Consider the following 18,782-nt stretch of genomic DNA (forward strand, 5'->3'; position numbering starts at 1 on the left):
TTGAATCATTCGCCTGACGTAATACCGGTAATTTATGCGTAATCCCCGTACGAGATCCACTCTTGACGCTGGTAATGGCGTAAACATGGGGTTTGATACGGCGCTTCAGAGGATCAAACAAGGGGACTCGCCGTTAAAGGGGGCTTGCTTTCACCAAACACATTCATAACTCTGCCATTTCTCACAGGTTGTGTGACTACTCCCCATAGTCTCCTCTCTTTGAACCGTATTAGCCAGATGACATTCACGCGACGCCTCCTAACTGCCTTGTTGTTGCTCCTTTAAGAGGTTGCCTACTCCGCACTCGCGCCGAAAACAATATAATCTACCCCTGTACCATGCGATATCTTGTTATTTAGACATCTATCAGAAATCGAAACCTATCAAGGATATTACACTCAGTGTGCTCGCGCACAATGGCAAACACTCCGCCGCCACAACCGCCTTCCTCCTGGAATTTCAGCTCTATGGCTGGGAATGTCGTCCAGTTTCTCAGACTACCGGTACTTGCGTCCTCTGGGCTGGCAGTGGTTGCGAGCGGGATGCTCTACTTTAAGCAAAAGTAACTGCGTTTATTCCCATCTGCCCTGTTCTCGTGTTGGGCTAACACATCGCGCCTTAGTGATATCATCTACCCCCGCAACTTCCCTGTCGGCTCCCGAACAGAAGTCCCTAAGCCCTCCGAATTTGGCATGACTGACTACGAAGACCTTCGCATCCCTACTCCGGACGGCGAGACTCTCTCTGCGTTCTTCATCCGCCCCACAAACAAAGAAGTCAAGCCGAAACTCACCGTACTTGTTTTCCACGGAAATGCTGGGAATATTGGCCATCGCAACCCCATTGCGGAGGTTATAGGGCAATTGCTAAATTGCAATATTCTGATGCTGGAATACCGTGGTTATGGGTTGTCGACTGGAACTCCGGACGAGAATGGCCTAAAAATTGATGCTCAGACGGGTCTGGATTATTTAAGACAGTTACCGGAGACGCGGGAGACGAAGATAATAGTCTACGGGCAAAGTCTCGGCGGAGCCGTAGCGATCAGTCTTGTTGCAAAGAATCAGCATCATGGTGATATCGCGGGGCTCATTCTGGAGAACACATTTCTGAGTATCAGGAAATTGATCCCAAGGTAATTTTTGTCTCTTTCCGGAGTGTCCGTATGGTAGGAATGCCACTTACTCTGAATAGTGTGTTTCCTGCTGCGAAATATATGACACGATTATGCCACCAGCAATGGTCCAGTGAGGATATATTACCTAAAATAAAAGGCATCCCAATCCTCTTCTTGAGCGGATTGAAAGACGAAATTATTCCGTATGTCCCAGCTCTCCTCTTTAAAGCCCATTAGCACCAAAACTTACACGTTTGACTTGTAGCTCTACCCATATGTTTGAGCTTTACAAGCTATGCAAGGCTGAGACCAAGATCTGGCGAACCTTCCCGAATGGCTCGCATAACGACACCGTCGCGGAGCCAGGGTACTTTGAACATATTCACTCATTCATCGTTGATGAGGTTTTGGATTAAACCTTCCCTCAAGGTTTATTCTCGTTGCAGCCAGTTGTAGACACTATACACTGTTCTTTTGCTAAGTGGAGGCAGCCTCATTATACCTTTAATAATTCCTTTTTCGCTTTGAGATGACCGGATGATGCTATGTACTGGGACTGCATTGGGGCCTTTTTCCTTTCAATTGGGGTCTGGGTTTATTTTGTTTCTGAGAAGGCTTTCGGCTCTTCTCATGGCTTCTGGGATGTCCCATGACATCAGCATCCGGGCTCTAGTTCAACTTGAGGTTTGGATTCTTATATTACTACCACAGTTTTATCCTTTTATGTGCGTTGCTTTCTTCTGCATTAGACCCTAGTAATTCTTTCTGATGACAAATACGCGCAGAATCGGATACAAGGGCGCATTACGGATACTCCTTTTCTTTTGCTGAGAGTACAGAGCAGCTCTTAATGGATCAATAAAGCTACTTAAAACGATTCAATATCTATTCACTTTTCAATGATTTCCCAGCCGTAATTTCGGTATATAGTACACGCCAACTATTGCCCAAAGCCAAGTATATACAGAGAGCTGTCACTATATCATCTAGATTCTTTCCACCTCTTCTACCAAATCCTCCACTTTGAATCCCGCTACATCTCCTCGGCTGAACATTCTCAACATTTCTCCCTTCTTACCCCCTTCACTCCCATCCACTCCCCAATCATAAAACCTTTGTAACCACATAATCAACAATTTCGCCTCGTCGAGACTCACGCCCTTGTCTGGCACCACGGTACCGTTCATGAGGACCAGTCCCTTTTCGTCAGCCAAGTCTAGATGGTGCGTTATTATGGTGTGAGGTTGTGCGTAAGCCCCGTGGAGCTTGTAGGCGCCTAGATGTGTGAAGATGACGGTCGAGGTGTGCGTATTTTGTGTTCTAAAATCTGGAGATGTGGGTGGGCTCGTTGGAGTCGACGAGGGTGGATGGAATCCCCATTGAAGAAAATGTATTTCTGCAGCTATGGAAGATTTAGTGGGAGGGTTGTCCGCGGAGCGTTCGCCGTCGCTTGCGGGCGTCTCGATTTCCCGGGGTAGAGGTAAAATGAATTGGGGATTCTGACGCGCCGTGCTAACGAGCCGGTTGTATGTTTCGAGGGGGATGGTAGCGCATACTGAGTTTGGATTTGGTGCGTGCCTGAGACGCCAGAGAGTTTCAATTTCCTTCTGCGGGAGGGTGAGAATCTTGGGGATGTCGAGATATGCTGAAAGTGGTTTTATGCCTGGCGCAGAAGATTTAGGGGGAGAACTGGCATGGTGCGATTCCGGCTGAGACGTAGAAGAGGAGGATGCAGGCCGAGGGTTCCCCGGATTTGATTGGGAAGATGTTGAGAGCGGTTCGGGATGGGGTGTTTCGACAGCGTCGGCAGCACGGACAGATTGGATTTTGTCCTGGTAAGCTTCTTTCAAAGAGGCTATAGACGAATGACCTTCTCTAAGCAATCTATTTAGCTTCTTTTCCTTAAAAGACAATAAACTCGATGAGGAACCCACTGTTTGGCCTTCTGACTGAGCTTATCCTTGTATCGCTCTACCACATTGTTCAATTGGTGAGTTGCAACGAACCGCACATCGTGAACTTGGGCCCAGCGCCTCTGGAACTGTCTTAGAGGCGATATCGAGGTATGAGGGCCAAGCAGGTTTCGGATTGCGGGAGAACGAAGGGCCATGAGGCGGAGTTGCTGGCCGGGCCGTGACAATTTCGCGGGACAGCACTCAGAGCTAGACGGTTTGAAGCAGCGCGATAGCTGTACCTGTGATCCTCCCCGAGATAACAGACGTCCAATCTAGAAATGCTAAAAGGCCGTTGTAATTGAGTATGGCAGATTTTGGAGACAACGCTTCAATGCGATATTGGGGCTTACTAAGCTGTGTTAGGGCGGCAGGAGGTCTATTATCGATGAACGAGACTCAGGGGTTGCACCAACATCATCCGTGGGACAACAGCATTTCAAACTGCATTCTTGCAGTGAAAGAAGGCCGGCTTAAACACTTTTGTGACACAAATAGCATCATGCTATAGCTTATTTAGCCCTGTCATTTACCTAGGTGTACTGCAGATGGCGGCTTGAACCGCTCCGCACTACACACCCAGTACAGAGTAGGACCCTACCTACTCTCTAGATGATGTAAAGAAATCTTGCATGAGCCGATTGACTCCATTTAAACTATTGTTATCTCTCTATGTTATGAGCAGCTCTCCCAAACAAGTTACCGCATTGTTGGGATAAAGATACAGCATCTGAAATTCACAAATGCTTGATAATATGCAAGCTGTAAAGGTCTCTTTTTTCTTTTGCCTGAAAAGTAGAGAATCCCAAGATATACTACTGAACATACCCCATACTCGTCTCGATCTTCACAACTGTTTTATATATCACACATTTTGAACTTGAGAACTAATCACAAGCTTTTGGCCATATCCTGAGGGCAGCTGTGAAACATGTAATCTAGAAGATTACTGTTACTCCATTGTTTTCTTGCATGATGCTGCCGGACAAATCTTTGAATTCAAAGCATTTCACCAGGAAGCACTGGCTCTGGTTTATCCCCACAATCAATTCACACGTACATGGGATGGCACTACTTCATTTCTGCGGCGGCATGGTTTGAAACTGTGTTTATTGACGCATGGTGCTATCTATATCTTGAAATGAGCAGTAATTTGATATAAATTCCCAAGCTCATTTGCAACTAGCATTTTATCTTTTTGCAACGCCAATTCTGATGTCTCAAGCTCTCATCTCCACTTTGAGTGCAACAGCTTGACTTTGCTGTGAGTTATCTCCAAAGTTCATACCACTAGGGCCTTTGACTTAGCAGCCTTTTTCACTAGGATATCTCAACCCAGTTTGCATTCTGCATCTGAACCACAATTCGATATATCAAACCCGATTTGAACATGAAATTTTCTCTCCTTTCGACTGCCCTATTTGGGGTTCTCTCCTTCGTGGCCGCGCTTCCAAGTGGAACTACTGCTTCCGTTACTAAGATCGATGTTGGATTCAGCCCGACTAGCAAACGGGGATGGGTTATCTGCGCGCAACACACATGCAAAGGAATATTCGACAAAAAATGTCCACGCCCGTGCCTGTGTGATAAGCACCGAGAGCGATGTTTCTAATTGAAGAACGGAGGATATGAGACGGTTGGAAGTGGAAAACGCGTTGGCAGATGGAGTACTTGTAGTTTATTGAGCCGGAGAGCCAACCTAGTCAGATAGGGCATCCATCAAAACAGCCCGGAATTCGCAAGATCATTACGCCGATCCAGCACTAGCTAGTTACGTAACCGTCCAAATTCGGTCAAGCGCGGTTTCGGGAGGGTGGGCTGTATCACGTGCCATGCCAGGAGCCCCTGTTGCTCCCCCCAATCAGAAGAACGCTCTTGTTGCCCAACACCAAGGACGAACTCCATAAATAGCGTCTGTCATTACTTGTAGCTGCTCCCTATTCCATTATACCCCTCGACCGATCCAGCTCACAACCTCCAGCCCCTTTGTCAATATATCGTATTCTATCGTTTCTATCTCCATTTCGAGCTTGTTGTTTACATTCAGCCAAGTCCTTCAAGATGTCGGGAATGGGAGCTCAGTTCCTAGCGGTATGTTTACACTCTGGTCGCGGGGTTACCAGCAGGGAAGGCAATGGCACTCCAACAAGCAGCAGAGCCATTCTTTCGCGAATCTAGCAGTACTCCGGCAAAGCTAATTTCTTCTACCTTTAGAAACATAAAGCACTCCAGCAAGAGAATGAAGCCCTTCAGGAGACCCTGACGCAACTGAAAGAAGAAATCAAGACCCTCAAAGACCAGAACCGAGAGCAGGAACGGCAGGTCACAGAGCTTTCCCAGGGTAAAGAACTCCTTGAAAAAGACATCGAGAGAATCCGTGATCAGCTGCGAGAGGCCAAGGATGCTGTTGATGCCGGGGCCCAAGACAACGCAACACTGAAATCTCTCGAAGGTCGTGTCGAGCTGTTACAAAACGAATTGGACGAGACGTACGCCGCTGCTAAGCTGGCGAACAAGAGGTATTGTCCACTATCTAGTTGCTTTCTTCATCGGCAACAACGTTCTTTGTGGCTAACTCGATCTCGAAATAGTCGTCAGGAAGCGGAGCTTACAGCAGAGCACTACGAACGCCAGGCGAAATCCGCTGAAGCACAAGCCAAGGAGTGGGAGGCCAAGCACGATGAGGTATCGAAGAAGTACAAGGACCTCCAGCAAGAGATGGAGGACTTGGGGAATACCCTCAACAGCCTTTAAGTTCAAGGGACTTGTTCATTCCCTCCAAACGTTCTGCGAAGCTGCCGAAATGTGCGTCTTAAGAGCTTCTCGGATATTTTACATCTCCCAATGACACCTTTTATCGCTGTATTCCGCTATACTGTGTCCGTTTATCCTATACTCTTAGCGTCGCTCAGCCAGCGGGAAATCCACTTTAAGCTTGAGAGGCATTGGAGCCAGTCGAAGTTCTGCCTGTTTCCATGATGCCAGATCGCCCCAGCTACTGTGTACTTAATTCTAGAGCCGAATATATCAAGTTGCTCGCCGAGCTTTTGCCTGCTTTCGATTGCCCATTCGCTCCTTCATTCTCGTAACCTTCCTTTCAGCGGGGCTTTCATATCGGAACTTCTTTTTCTTTTTCTTCTTCGCCTGGTTGTGGTCGGCCTTTGTTGACTTCCGCTTCTCCGGTGGGTTGGGCGCAGTGCTGGTGGCTTTGGGCGTATCTTTTTCGTCATCTTCTTCATTCTCCTCCGCAGCTTTGTATAGCCCTTCCTTTGAAGGATCCATATCCTCCACGGTGACAGTAGTATATTTATTTTCGTCGATATATTCCGCCTCATAATCCACCGGCGCCGGATCCGCAAACCCTTCCCATTGTTCATCACTCTCCTGGTCCGGATTACTTCCCTCCTCACCGTCTGACGCACCGTTCAACTCTGCCATTTGTATGCGATTCTGCTCGAGCGCTCTCTGCAATTCCGCCTGTCGTTCCTCTCGCATCTAAACCAGGCAGACAAAAGTCATTAGGACATGGAGCTCTGGATAAAGAAAAAAAGAAGAATTTCCAATAAACGGGGGCGCGAACCTTTCGGCGGTGCTCTCGCCGCTCCTCTTTCGCCCTCTTCTCCGCGACCTCTTGCGCATGTTTGGCGCGCTGCACTTTGCGCTTGTGGAAGCCGGTGAGGTAGTCGTGGCGGGCGTCATTGTCGAAGACAATCTCTGCGACTGGAGCAACTGCCAGTTTACGGCGTTTGGGAGGCGGTGCCATCTTGTCGTTTGACAGGCGAGCGATTGTTCTGCGTGTTGAGAATGTATATTTTTTGACCATGTCTTGAGTGAGATAGGAACGAGTTTAACTAGTCTCTGTAGTAAAAGTGGTGTCAGCAGTTCTCCGAACTAACTACGGTGGAGCAAAGCTTGTCTCACAACCATTTTCTTTGAATAAATTCTTTTTTTTATTAATTTCAATCCTCCTCTTGAAACAGCTTGTTATTTAATGTCAGAATCTTTGTCCAAAGCTTTGAGGTAAGATTCAAACATTTTCGAGCCGAACAGCACTCCATGAAACTTAGATCTGGTCTTGACAAGAACATAGCAAAGTTCCCAGAAGAAGGCTACGATTGCTGTTGACGAGTCGAATTTGTAGTGAAGCATCAATAAAAACTTCTTTATAGAACAGTTCCAGGCGCAGAGTATGACAGGGCCCTTCTACAATGTGGATAGACACCCTAAATAGATCGTCCCCAAGGGCGCATGGACCTATGAAGGTAATTCACTTGGTGTCCGCACTTTATGTTGGACGGGATGCTCAAGGGCCCGCAATGCCCCATGATTGTTTGCATGTACGTACAGCACATACGACAAACATCCTTTGGAGACCCAGAGTGAAAAGTGCGGACGGAAATTCCTTGCCTATATCCTGAATCTTAGTTATGTGGAACGATGGCTCTTGACGGCATGCTATAGACAAATTGGCGTAGGCAGGATTCCGATCTGTAACAATCAATGGAATCGACAGCGCAACACATACAAGATGTCGCCAGTGAAGCTTGAGACCTCAAATGGAAGAAGATAATATGGCTTTCCGTATTAAAAATCGCCATCTAAAATCAATGTCCCTCATGCACAAGACACTTTCACTACGCGCCAAGGATCGCGCCTCGGGAAGTGAACTTCCTTACCTGCCGCTTCGATCGCCATCTTCTCCAGCATCTCATCGCTGGGGTCCTTGATATATGGCTGGCCATAGGGGACCATTGGATCCCACCCATAAAGGCTGCAATTTTTGCCCGGCCCAGCTATTTGCCAGGACCGCCAATGCAACTCTGGGATGAATTTCTTGTATTCATCAGGGTTTTCGATTTGGTATGCATCTTCGAGATCGATAATGTAACTACGTGGCATCAGTTGTGGCCGTCCTGGGATCAATATAGCGGGTTTGACAGGCCAAACATACCATTTTTGATTCACACGGTCCCAAATCAAATTGCGACGAGCTTCATCTCTATGTTCAAAGCCAAAGGAGTAAAATTCGCTAAAAGGGGTAACGCAGTTAGCAACAGTATCACTCAGCGAAAGCCAAGAAGCAACGAGGTAACGATTAATTACCGGATCGATTTTGCAAAGGCTAGCCGAACTTGATCTCGTTCAGACATGGGCAAATCCCCAAAGTTGCTTAGATCGTGCCCTGGTAGCTTCTCTAACACGCAAATAGCTGCAAATCCCCCAGGAACTGGGTCCTGTTCATGTTGGACATAAAACGAAGTATCCAGGACCTTTGGCGTGCAGGTACAACCCAACTCGGCGAGCTTACGGAGATTCGCCATCTCAACATCGCAAACATAGCTCTTGGGGGCACTTTTTGTACGCCTAACTTCTGGAGTTGGAATTCTGAGAAGGAATGTCAGCAATCGCATTATGGTGTGAATTTATGAGTTGCTTTACGCACTGTGCCCATATCTTTGCGATCCCTTGCAAGCCGGGATTCGGCCCTTCAACCTGGGTTGCAATGCACGTCGCACATGCTTCAGAGACAGGTCTCTTGAGGACAGGATCATACGAATCGATCTCTCGTTCAGTGGTGATCTCGCCTAATTCCCACTATACTGTATCCGAGTAATGGCTTTGGATCCGCCCAAAGTCTGGTACCCAATCTGAATCCCTCCCAGCCCATAGTTTCAGCATATCACCAACGTATTTACTCTAGAAGCGAGTAAGTTCAACCAGAAAAATAATCCCTGATTCCAATCGCAGAGGGTGAGAAGGTGAAGGTCAGGTCTTTAAGCGCCTTGATCTGCGATTCTGGATGATAGTGATGCCTAGTCACAAATTGATCACCCTTTGATCAGCCTGTTCAAAAAGAAATCTCGATTCGCTGACAGCCCGACGTCTGAACCTCCCATTCCTCAATCTCGCCACTCTCAACGGCTTTCAAGTCAATCCTTGGGCAAAACGCAACTTCTTCATAGCTCCAAACTCCAAGTATCTGGTTTCATTTCTCTCCTCTGATTATTTCATAGGCTACCAGGACATTTGCGGGGGGATTGAGATTGAATCGCTGCGGGCTTTTCACGTCTTTTGAGCCATTGAACAAAACGCGGATTAGACCCAGTTGCTTTGCCTTCCTCGTATTGAGAATATACGCGCATCTCGATACCAGTTCATGACATTCTTTTTTTTCAAGGAGTTGAGAGAGCCGAGATTGATAGCTGCTGGACGACAATCTATGTCTTACATAATCCCGGCGCCAACCTTCCGCCAAGCCTTCTGACCTCACTGCAATCCGCAGCTTCAACTTTGGAGCTGCGTTCCAATGCCGTTGTTGGAGGGCGATTCGTGGCATTTCACAGACCAACAGCTCCAGATATGAGACTCACAACCTCTGGGCTGCTGGCCCTAGGGCTGGCGGCTGGTATTGATGCTTTCAGAAACACGTCACCTTTCTTCTTCTTCTCAACTCATGAGTAGGTCTTGCCCTGATCCGCTTCTATGAATGACCGTTCCCGACATTCCACGCTCACCGCATTATCCGTATAGCTTCGAGACAACCCCCAAACAAATTGAATCCGCGGAGGCAATTACGCATGACATATATAATAAGCTCCTCTCTTGCCCGTCGGATTTCTATATTATCGTTTCCCCAACCAGGCGTCCATGTGCTCGATTATAGCTCGCGGAAGGCCGCCCCACGATTACGGGAGAAGGTCTTGAAGCTGGATAACGATGTGAAGTCCAGTTTTATGGTCAGCGAAGTTGTTGGTAGTATAGATACAACGGAGTTGGTGTCCAGGCTTGAGGCGAGCTGCGGAGCCGATTCGATAGCTTTGAACGCAGGCAGTGAGTGACCAAAAGTTCAAGGAATTATTATGGAAACACCTGTGCGAGTTATGCTGATGGGAATAGGCAACTCCTTTCCACCTTTGACGCGCCGCGACCGACCTCAAATCATTACATTGGACTTTCCAGAGCTCCCTGTAGACCCGAAACGTGCAGAGACACTTGTCGATTATGGTTGGCCTATCTGCTCAAAGCTGGTTGCTTTTGATTGGGCTAACCATTTTTTAGATTTATTCCTTGCTACCGTCATCGATCATCTCCCTGCGCCAAAGTACACTGTCGTTTACGCGACTACGGCAAGGACATATAGTGGAGCCGATTCCGACTATCTGACAACCCAGGACCCCCTTCACCTCCAGTCAAAGCGCGAATCTACCTTTTCGAATAATACTGAGTTTACCAGCCAGCCTCTATTTGAGAAATACCAGTTTTTAAGCCCTGGTGAGTTGTTGCAGGAAAAACCATTACCCCCTTTTACTAAATCTAACAACTATTCTTTAGGTATATTCATGGGTCTTATGGTAGTCCTATTCTTCCTTGTGCTCCTCTACATTGCTATATCTGGGATTGCCAGCGTCAAAGTATCCTACGCTGCTTTTGACAAGATGAACGGCCCAGCAGCGGCAGCAGCAGCGAAGAAGCAACAGTAATGAAGATTTTGGTTTAAGATAGCATTGAAGTTATTTTGTATTTCTCAGGGCACAGTTGATTTATGGCTTTTGTTTTCAATCAATACTCACGGGATGGTTTATTTGCATGTTCGGATTTGTGTGTACTGTATGAGATTTTGTTGAATACCAACCATGTTGTGGTGATTTGGACTTGATCCATTTAGCACTGGCGGCGGTTCCTTCTCCGGTCTAGGACACCACTTCAGCCTTTGCATACTGGCTATTATCGAGTGATGAGCCGTGTGAATCAAGAGGCAGCAAATCCTCGTTTTAGCAAACAGTGCAAACATCAACCTGCATGATAGATGAGGCTGGGCCACTGAGCATGCAATGAAACCACCCCGGCCTCAGATCCCTGAAAGAGCTGGGGATCAGTCCGAGATGCGACTGGCCATTGCTTCGGCCCCTCCAGCTTGGCCCTGAGAGGCCCATAAAACATCCTGTTCATTGTGGTGCGGCTGGACTCGAAAGTTAGCGCGGCGCGTTCATGCCTAGCTGCAAATGAAAGCAGTTCGCCAGCCGTCTGCGATTTTGATTTTAGGCTGACATGGGGTTGGCAAGCGAGAGAGTTGCGCTCAAGGACACTGCATGCCAAAGATGATATCCATCCTAGTATGCGTCGTCTTCGCATCACCGGTTCTGGCAGCTGATGCATGGGATGATTTCTACAACAATTTTGCGACGGACTTGACACCTCTGTTGGCACTTTTCGGAGAGCAAGTGACTAAGCAGTTTCTGAGTGAATCGACGTCTATTCTCGACCTCATTATCTTCGCTGTTGCCCCCCTAGGGATCTTGACCGCTGTGGTATCCGTGATCCGCGTTTGCGGCAGCCCATCACTCAGGGCGTTCATCGGAAGGGCACAGGAGGGTCAAGGAACAGCAGAGGTGGAGCTTTGCTCCTCCACTAGCAATGATGTGTGCGAACTCTGGCAGCGTGGCGGAATTGCTCGCGTTTTTGGCAAGCCGAAGATTCTCGAGATTGTGTATGACCGAAACAGGGGAAAGTTTTACGACGAGAGTGACCCTCCAAGTGCTCACATTTTCCGCTCGAGCGAATATTTCCAACAAAATGATATCGAAGACGATGGCAAACCCGACGGGACGTTAGGCTTTCGTGAGCGCCTTGTCGCTGACGAGCGTCAAACTACCGGCTTCGCACCTAACCCGAATCTGTCCCTAAATCTGGGCATCAAAAAGCCATCCAGGCTCTGGCTTCTGACGGCAGCATTTACCGGATGTGTACTACAGGCTGCAGTGCTTGTATTCGCTGTTTGGGTAACTTACTATGCCAAAATTAAGAAAGACGAGCGGCCTATACCTACTTGGGCTTTTCCTATAACCTCTATCGGGACCCTGTTGCTGATTATAGGCATGTTTTTATGTGCTTGGCTTATTGAAACCACCACCGCAGAACGTTTTTTTAAGGGAAAAGTCCAGATGTTCTGGCTGCAGGGCAGTCAGCGTATCGGCGATCAAGTTTTCGATGCATTCGCCCATTCGGCAAATTTGGACGAATATGTGACTTCGTGGAAAATTGAGGGGCCCATTTCCAAAATTCGGGAGCAGCTCGTATGGATTGCTGTCGGGAGCGCATTGGTTGGTTTTATTCTTCAGTTTGTCGGTTTGCGAGGCCTTCACTCGTTCGTCTCATTGTTTCAACTTGGAATTACAGTGGTTATGGCCATAGTCCGAGCAGCTCTCCGGTCTCGACGCTTAGGGGAGGGGAAAAACGAATTGCGGGACCTCAACATTTGCCTCGACGGATACGAATTGGATTGGTTTGCGCATATGATTGAATCGGGAAATAATCCTCAGCGGTCCATAGAGGATACGTGGGAAGTTCAACCAAACGTTCCCCAGTGCTCTAACGATGACCCTGGCAAAGACAAGCTCCAAATTGAAGGATTTTACGGTGTCCAATCGGATAGTGTGTCTTTAACCACGGCCTGGATATCCGAGCTTGAGTCGGATGATTTGCAAGACCTTGGACATCCACACGTTGCTGCGAGGATTATGTATTACAGGGCCCGACTTTCCCGCCTAGCTGATCACACGATACCCAATCTGTCCCAAGATTGGCATGCAGAAGTTCAGGAATGTGCAGGACGTTTACAAAACGCCCTTGAAAATGCAGCAGAAGTAATTTTCTCCGGGGATATCAAACTGAAAAGTGGCTGGGATGATATTTCTGCGATATTTTGGAGAGTCGGTGTTGCTACTGAAAATCCCGATGAAGGGGTTCGACCGATACATATCACCCTCCGACGTATGCGCTATGGCTGGTTCACAGATCCGTCTACGCTAGAAGCCCATTCTTGGTCTGTGGGTTTGGTCGATACGCAAAGGATCTAAATGCAGGCCATGGCATCTTGACAAATCTTTTACTTTCGTAAATTCACCCCAAGATATAGAAAGAGCTGAGTTGGACCTGGTGGCATGGGTCTCGAGTTCCCTCAGGGACAAATATAGCGTGTGGGGGTATTATGATCCAAAGTGCAGCGCATCCCCAGGCGATGCAAAACATCCACCGATTCTATCTGTGCCACTATATATCCAGCAGTCTAAAACGCTCAACGATGCTGGTACCCGGACTCCAAACTGTGATACCCAGGTTCTTTACCTTCCATCAATTGCTGCGTTGACGGAGATGTGTGCTCAGGATATCTTCACCAGCTTTATCAGTCGAGCAGCGGGCATTATTGAAACCCTTTTAGATTTTAATGCTTTAGAAGACGGTGGATGTGAAATAATCGGTTTGTCTGATACCATAGATAGCTTTCGCCTCTCTAATGGACATGTCCATGCACTTACAAAAGTCTTCAACGATGCCGAGTTGGGGTCATGGGAAGAAGGCATAATGTCTGTGCTTCCAGCGTTTCAAGCGCAGTCCTTGCTTACAATACCGGAAACTATTAAGACTAGGGCCTTAGAGCTGGCTCGCCAAGCGAGGCAAAAGGAGCATTTCGTCAAAGCAGAGGACTTGCTTCGGTGGATCTACCTTCACACGGAGGACATAACATCACCCATCCTGGAACAAGTAGCAAAGGAACTAGGAGAGCTCTACCGCCGTGCGCTAATGAACAGCGATATCCAGCTCCGAAAATTTGGCTACGAGGGTATCCTTCATCGATTGGGATCGTTCCAAGATTCCAGGTATAACAAGATAAACCAAACCTACCTTTGGGTTGCTACTCAGATATCTGCAATAAAGGGGGACACGGAACATGTCAACGCTCTTACACAAAAGTTGGAGCGCGATTTGGTTGACGGGATCGAGAATATGAGTGTGTCCGCGGCATTCAAAGCTGAGCCTTTCTATCCGATATGCTTGGTCATTGCAGAAAGGTGGCAGAAAGAGGTTTGCAGTCAGGACTCCGGTTTAGCCGCGCCTCCATTATGTCTTGCGGTGCAAAGGAAATGCAGAGAATTGATAGAAGATCTGCTGAGCCTCGAGTCCATTGACGTAAACTTACAAGATGACAACGGCCGCACAGCGATATTTTATGCTGCGGAGGCAGGCGATATCTCCATTGTGGAGTATCTGTTTGCCTATAGTCCTTCTCTTGGTGGCGATAATTCCGGACAGGCGCCTCTTTGGATCGCAGCGGCGAACGGACATTCCGCCGTGGTAACGCTCCTCCTTCACCTCGGAGCAAACCCAGAGCAACGAGACCAGCAAGGCCGAACGCCACTCTGGATTGCCGCGCATCATCAGCACGAAGACGCTGTGAGAGCGCTACTTGACGCCAAGGCAAATATCGAATCAAGAGATATAGACGGAATCACCCCGTTAATGGCTGCTGCACTTACCGAATCAGCGACGGTGTTGCGTTTGTTGTTGGAATCTGGAGCCGATATGATTGCAAAGGCGAAGAATGGCTATAGCCCATTCTCATATGCTATCAGTTCAGGGAGCGTGCGCAACATGTCCCTGTTCCTTGAAAAGGGTTATCATTTGGAAGACCGGAACATTCTAGGCTGGACTGCATTGCACACAGCGGTGGCAGATGGGTCGCCAGATACAAAAATCATAAAATTCCTGCTTGACAAAGGAGCCTCTATTGAGGCCAAGGACGGTCAGGGCAGGACACCACTGATGGCGGCAGTGGAGCTAGACAAACCGTTGGCGGTCGTCAACTGTTTACTCGAGGCCGGAGCATTGGTCAACGTCCGCAACGAACGTAGCCTCACGCCTCTGGATATCGCCGTAATCACCAGGCGGGAGGGCGTTGTGGAATCTTTGCTAAAGGCCGGCGCCGATACAGAGTGTAAAGGCAATGACGAAATGACACCGTTGTTCCAATCTGTAGTCAACGGTGATGCAGCCGTCACGAAGTTGCTCCTTGACCACGGCGCGAACCCACACTACAAGCGCGACACCACTCCGCTGAAGAAGGCAATCGAAGAAGATCATTACGATATCATGATGATGTTGGTGAAAAAGGGCGCGTTTCTGGACATGTGGGCCGATTATTCGCTCCCGTCAGTTGCCCGGCTTATACAGGCTCAGTACGATGAACTGCTACGGCTATTGCTTCCTCAGTGTCGAAATGTTGACTGCCTCGTGCCCAGTGCCAAATATCTGCTGGAATTGGCGGAAGAAACGGAGAACGAGAGGGTAGTCAACGTTTTACTTGATAATGGCGTCAAGCCTGCTGCAAACGATGCTTTTTGGAAGACTGCAAAAATTGCCAAACTCGATCATAAAGCTCCAGCAAAGCAATAAACCTGGCTCCTGATTCAGCGCGGAATGGACATTCAAATATAACTTGTTATAGACAGAAAAAGTGACAAATATGCCAACTCGTTTTACTCAAGTTCCACGCCATCTCCCCCCACAACATTACCTATACAACATTTAGGCTGTACGTGGCCTTCTCCATCTAGGTTTAGAACACTTCTCCCAACTGCTCGTTTAGCTGCAATTGATAAGCATGATGAACCATGCTACGCGTGCCGAGCAAGCGTTTTCTCGCAATCTTCCCTATCATTGTCTGGTTCAGTGATCCCAAGCCGGGAATCCCTTTGCCCTCCATTCCTCAAACGTCTGCCCTCCAGCACACGAGGGTAAACGGACCATCAGTGGTACCTCGATATCCGCCTTCACGCCCAAATCCTCTGCTTTGTGGACAACCTTCTCCTTGATTGTTTCAAAGCCCATCTTCTCGTACATCTTGTAGGTTGAAGGCGATGCTTCAAAGTACACAGGCAGTCCCGTCTGTTCGCTTAGGTCGATACCCCATCGTACTAACGCTGCACCGGCCTTGCGGCCCTGATGCTTGGGATCAACGCCGATAACGTGGCAATCTGCAGAATGTCAGCTGAGAAGTGTTCTCAAAAGCGCTTTTCGCGACTCCGTCGGCCAACAGTGATTGCAACATCCCCCAGACTTACATATGTAACGCCTGCCTCCCCAGATCTTCTTTCTCACCTCCCACAGAGGATTTAGGATCTTCTCCGCCCGTTCCTTAGCCTTGCCTTCCAACCACCCAATGCCGGGGTTTTTGCGTTCCTCCTCAGAGCGCTCGTGGAAAAATATGTCTGCGAGTCCCATGCCGACAATCTCTTCAGTATCCGTGTCCACGCATTTCCATGTGTATTGCGTCTTGGCCGTGTGCCAGTAACTGAGCGTTCCTTCTGAGTGAGCTTTGCGAAATTCGTCCGTGATGCCACCGGGGAAAAGGATATCAAGCATTATTGCTCCCATGGGATCCGCGTTGAAGGAAGCGAAATAGACATCGTACACTTTGGGAATGTCCGGGATCAAAGCGGGTAAAACTGCGAAACCCATTCTTGCTATTTTCTCGATATCTCTTCCTGAATCTGTTGTTAAACTGTCCGCTGGCAGGATGGCAGTATGAAAACGTTCGACAATGACGAGAATCAGAGCCACTCTAAGCGAAGACCGGATCTATGGGACAATGTCACCCTCCTCCTATATATATTACGTTCCATCAGGCATTTCACTCGCTCTGAACGAGGGGCCTGGATTCAGAGCTCTGCTCGGTAGCCATATTCGCGTAGCTGCTTGGCTATTTTCGACTTTGGAACCAAAATTCGAGCGCCACTCCCGTATCCAGCCGGCTAATTATCTCCTCAGCTAGCGCAGCCATTAATTATCACGACAAAGTCCGGCGAAACCAGGGCTGCCCTATGTCGTCTCGATTTGAGATTCTATATTGATGCGAAGTCCCTCGCAACCTCCACGCAGCACGGCTCTCTCTCGGCCAGCTTCGAGGATTCCCAGCTCTCTGGGAACGATGGAGACTTGTCACCGGATGCGTGCTTGTGCCTCCCGGGTTGTTCCTTGAAACCGCGGAATCGCTCGCTTCCAGATCATCTGATAATCTAATCTGATAGCTAGCCGAACTCTAATCCCTTATCTGATCAGAGTTTTCACTGCCAAGAAAGTCAGTTTGGCCTGCGCGAAAAGGAGCCAACCGACGACGTCTCATCAGCGCGCCGTCCAGGGCATCGAGTCTCCGATTGCGCCCCCGAGTTACCCGGTGAAATGGGGAGCCTGTGCCAGCGACCAGGGTGAGCCAAGCCCTGTTCGGTTAACGGGGCCCAATTCAGGAATGCAGGCTCCCCGGTCAGTTCAAGGATAACTCCGGGATTTCCACAGGATATGTACGGAGGACTCCCTTCCCACCTCCCGCAGCGTTGTTCTGTTGACTTTCATAAATGAGCTTGGAGAACGCAGCATCGCTTCATCATGCTTGAGAAGCAAGTCCTCTTTGCGAAGTTATTCGCCTATATTCTCCGGCTTTACGGCGATGTACTCCGCCGTACGGTCAAACGGAAAACGCGATCCCTATGGCGTAAGCCCTCGTCCGCAGCAGGTCCAGAAGAAGTCCGTCCCATTGTGATTATTGGTGCCTCTTTTGCGGGCTATCATGCAGCACGGACAATTGCTACCTCTCTGCCACCCGACAGTCCGTACAAAGTCATCATAATCGAGCCGAATACACATTTTCAGTTCACCTGGGTGCTACCGCGATTTTGCGTCGTTCCAGATCATGAGCACAAGGCTTTCATTCCATACGGCCCGTATCTCGGCGACGCTGCGGACTCAGTTCAGTGGATCCGAGATCGGGTCGAAACCATCGAGCGGAAGTGCGTCATACTGACGAGCGGAGAGAAAATACCATATGAATTTCTGGTGATCGCTACCGGTTCAGCGCACGGTGGGGAGCTGCCTTCGCGAGTGGGCGCGGAAAGAAAGCAGGATGGGATGAAGCGTCTCCAACAAGTACAGTACCGGATCAAGGACGCGAAGAAAGTCGTCGTTATCGGGGCGGGAGCCGCCGGCGTGGAGCTCGCGGCGGATGCGAAAGAGCATTATCCAGAGAAGGAAGTTGTGTTGGTACATTCGCGCCATGCGGTAATGAACAGGTTTGGGCCAGAGCTGCAGGCGGCTGCTTTGAAAGCCTTGGAGGAATTGGGTGTTGAAGTGATTCTCAATGACAGAATGGCCCATGAAGATTTGGAACAGGGCCGTGTGGTGCTAACTTCAGGACGGGTGGTGGAGTGTGATTACCTAGTAACTATGCCCCCTTTCTCCCTGAGCCTCGTCCGAAGCTGGACTGGATGCTGAGAATTGAACATAGATCAATTGTACTGGTCAAAAACCATCGTCCAATCTTTTCGCGGAGTTGAGTCCCGGCTCAATCTCTCCGTCAGGCCATATCGACGTCAAGCCTACCATGCAGGTAAATGACGACAGTTTGCCCAATGTCTACGCATGTGGAGATGTGGCAAGCCTGCACGTTGGAAACCCCAACTCCCGCTCCGCCACGCATCAGGCTACGGTTGCAGGCGATAATGTCGTGCTGGCGGCCATGGGGAAGAAGCCACGAGCCACATACACGCGACATTGGGCAGATGGAGTGATCAAATTAACTCTCGGACTGGTAAGTCGGAAAACATTCCCCCCCCTTTTTTTTCTTATATCCGTTTTCCGGTTAGCTTATTTTCCTCTGCTAGAGCAAATCCATCACGCACTTTGGAAATGGCCAGGCTGAGCTGCTATTCCACGCGAAAGAGAAAGACATCGCGTTGATGTCCGAAGGGGCGTGGAGAGCTATGGGAGCAACACCATTTGAGGATCCTGGTTTAGAGCCCTTGGACGAGAATGGATTCTAAAACGCACCTCGCAATCTCGATTGTTAGATCGAGCCTAATACGTGTAGACAATACCGAGACCAG

The 18,782-nt window shown here is 48.8% G+C and overlaps 8 protein-coding genes across 8 annotated transcripts; 4 read left to right on the top strand and 4 right to left on the bottom strand.

The window, feature by feature from the left end:
- Positions 1–416: 416 nt before the first annotated feature.
- On the top strand, positions 417–1,533 carry UREG_07716 (uncharacterized protein; the record flags this gene model as incomplete). The annotated part of the gene is made up of 3 exons (XM_002582897.1): positions 417–562; positions 623–1,135; positions 1,383–1,533. 3 exons carry the CDS (start codon positions 417–419, stop codon positions 1,531–1,533), a joined length of 810 nt encoding a protein of 269 aa, XP_002582943.1.
- A 570-nt stretch (positions 1,534–2,103) lies between these two features.
- Positions 2,104–3,227, bottom strand: UREG_07717 (uncharacterized protein; the record flags this gene model as incomplete). The annotated part of the gene is made up of 2 exons (XM_002582898.1): positions 2,104–2,992; positions 3,052–3,227. 2 exons carry the CDS (start codon positions 3,225–3,227, stop codon positions 2,104–2,106), a joined length of 1,065 nt encoding a protein of 354 aa, XP_002582944.1.
- A 1,903-nt stretch (positions 3,228–5,130) lies between these two features.
- Positions 5,131–5,823, top strand: UREG_07718 (uncharacterized protein; the record flags this gene model as incomplete). The annotated part of the gene is made up of 3 exons (XM_002582899.1): positions 5,131–5,160; positions 5,284–5,588; positions 5,661–5,823. 3 exons carry the CDS (start codon positions 5,131–5,133, stop codon positions 5,821–5,823), a joined length of 498 nt encoding a protein of 165 aa, XP_002582945.1.
- A 273-nt stretch (positions 5,824–6,096) lies between these two features.
- Positions 6,097–6,832, bottom strand: UREG_07719 (uncharacterized protein; the record flags this gene model as incomplete). Its single annotated transcript, XM_002582900.1, has 2 exons — positions 6,097–6,564; positions 6,650–6,832. The coding sequence occupies 2 exons, from the start codon at positions 6,830–6,832 to the stop codon at positions 6,097–6,099; spliced, it is 651 nt and encodes a 216-aa protein (XP_002582946.1).
- Positions 6,833–7,683: 851 nt separating this feature from the next.
- On the bottom strand, positions 7,684–8,480 carry UREG_07720 (uncharacterized protein; the record flags this gene model as incomplete). Its single annotated transcript, XM_002582901.1, has 3 exons — positions 7,684–7,957; positions 8,021–8,098; positions 8,173–8,480. The coding sequence occupies 3 exons, from the start codon at positions 8,478–8,480 to the stop codon at positions 7,684–7,686; spliced, it is 660 nt and encodes a 219-aa protein (XP_002582947.1).
- Positions 8,481–11,159: 2,679 nt separating this feature from the next.
- UREG_07721 (uncharacterized protein) lies at positions 11,160–15,300 on the top strand (the record flags this gene model as incomplete). Its single annotated transcript, XM_002582902.1, has 2 exons — positions 11,160–12,840; positions 12,986–15,300. 2 exons carry the CDS (start codon positions 11,160–11,162, stop codon positions 15,298–15,300), a joined length of 3,996 nt encoding a protein of 1,331 aa, XP_002582948.1.
- A 273-nt stretch (positions 15,301–15,573) lies between these two features.
- On the bottom strand, positions 15,574–16,365 carry UREG_07722 (uncharacterized protein; the record flags this gene model as incomplete). The annotated part of the gene is made up of 2 exons (XM_002582903.1): positions 15,574–15,881; positions 15,969–16,365. The coding sequence occupies 2 exons, from the start codon at positions 16,363–16,365 to the stop codon at positions 15,574–15,576; spliced, it is 705 nt and encodes a 234-aa protein (XP_002582949.1).
- A 924-nt stretch (positions 16,366–17,289) lies between these two features.
- UREG_07723 (uncharacterized protein) lies at positions 17,290–18,719 on the top strand (the record flags this gene model as incomplete). Its single annotated transcript, XM_002582904.1, has 3 exons — positions 17,290–18,117; positions 18,185–18,487; positions 18,561–18,719. The coding sequence occupies 3 exons, from the start codon at positions 17,290–17,292 to the stop codon at positions 18,717–18,719; spliced, it is 1,290 nt and encodes a 429-aa protein (XP_002582950.1).
- Between the last annotated feature and the right edge of the window lie 63 nt (positions 18,720–18,782).

This window comes from Uncinocarpus reesii, genomic scaffold (assembly GCF_000003515.1).
Source record: "Uncinocarpus reesii 1704 scaffold_5 genomic scaffold, whole genome shotgun sequence".
Lineage (NCBI taxonomy): Eukaryota > Fungi > Ascomycota > Eurotiomycetes > Onygenales > Onygenaceae > Uncinocarpus > Uncinocarpus reesii.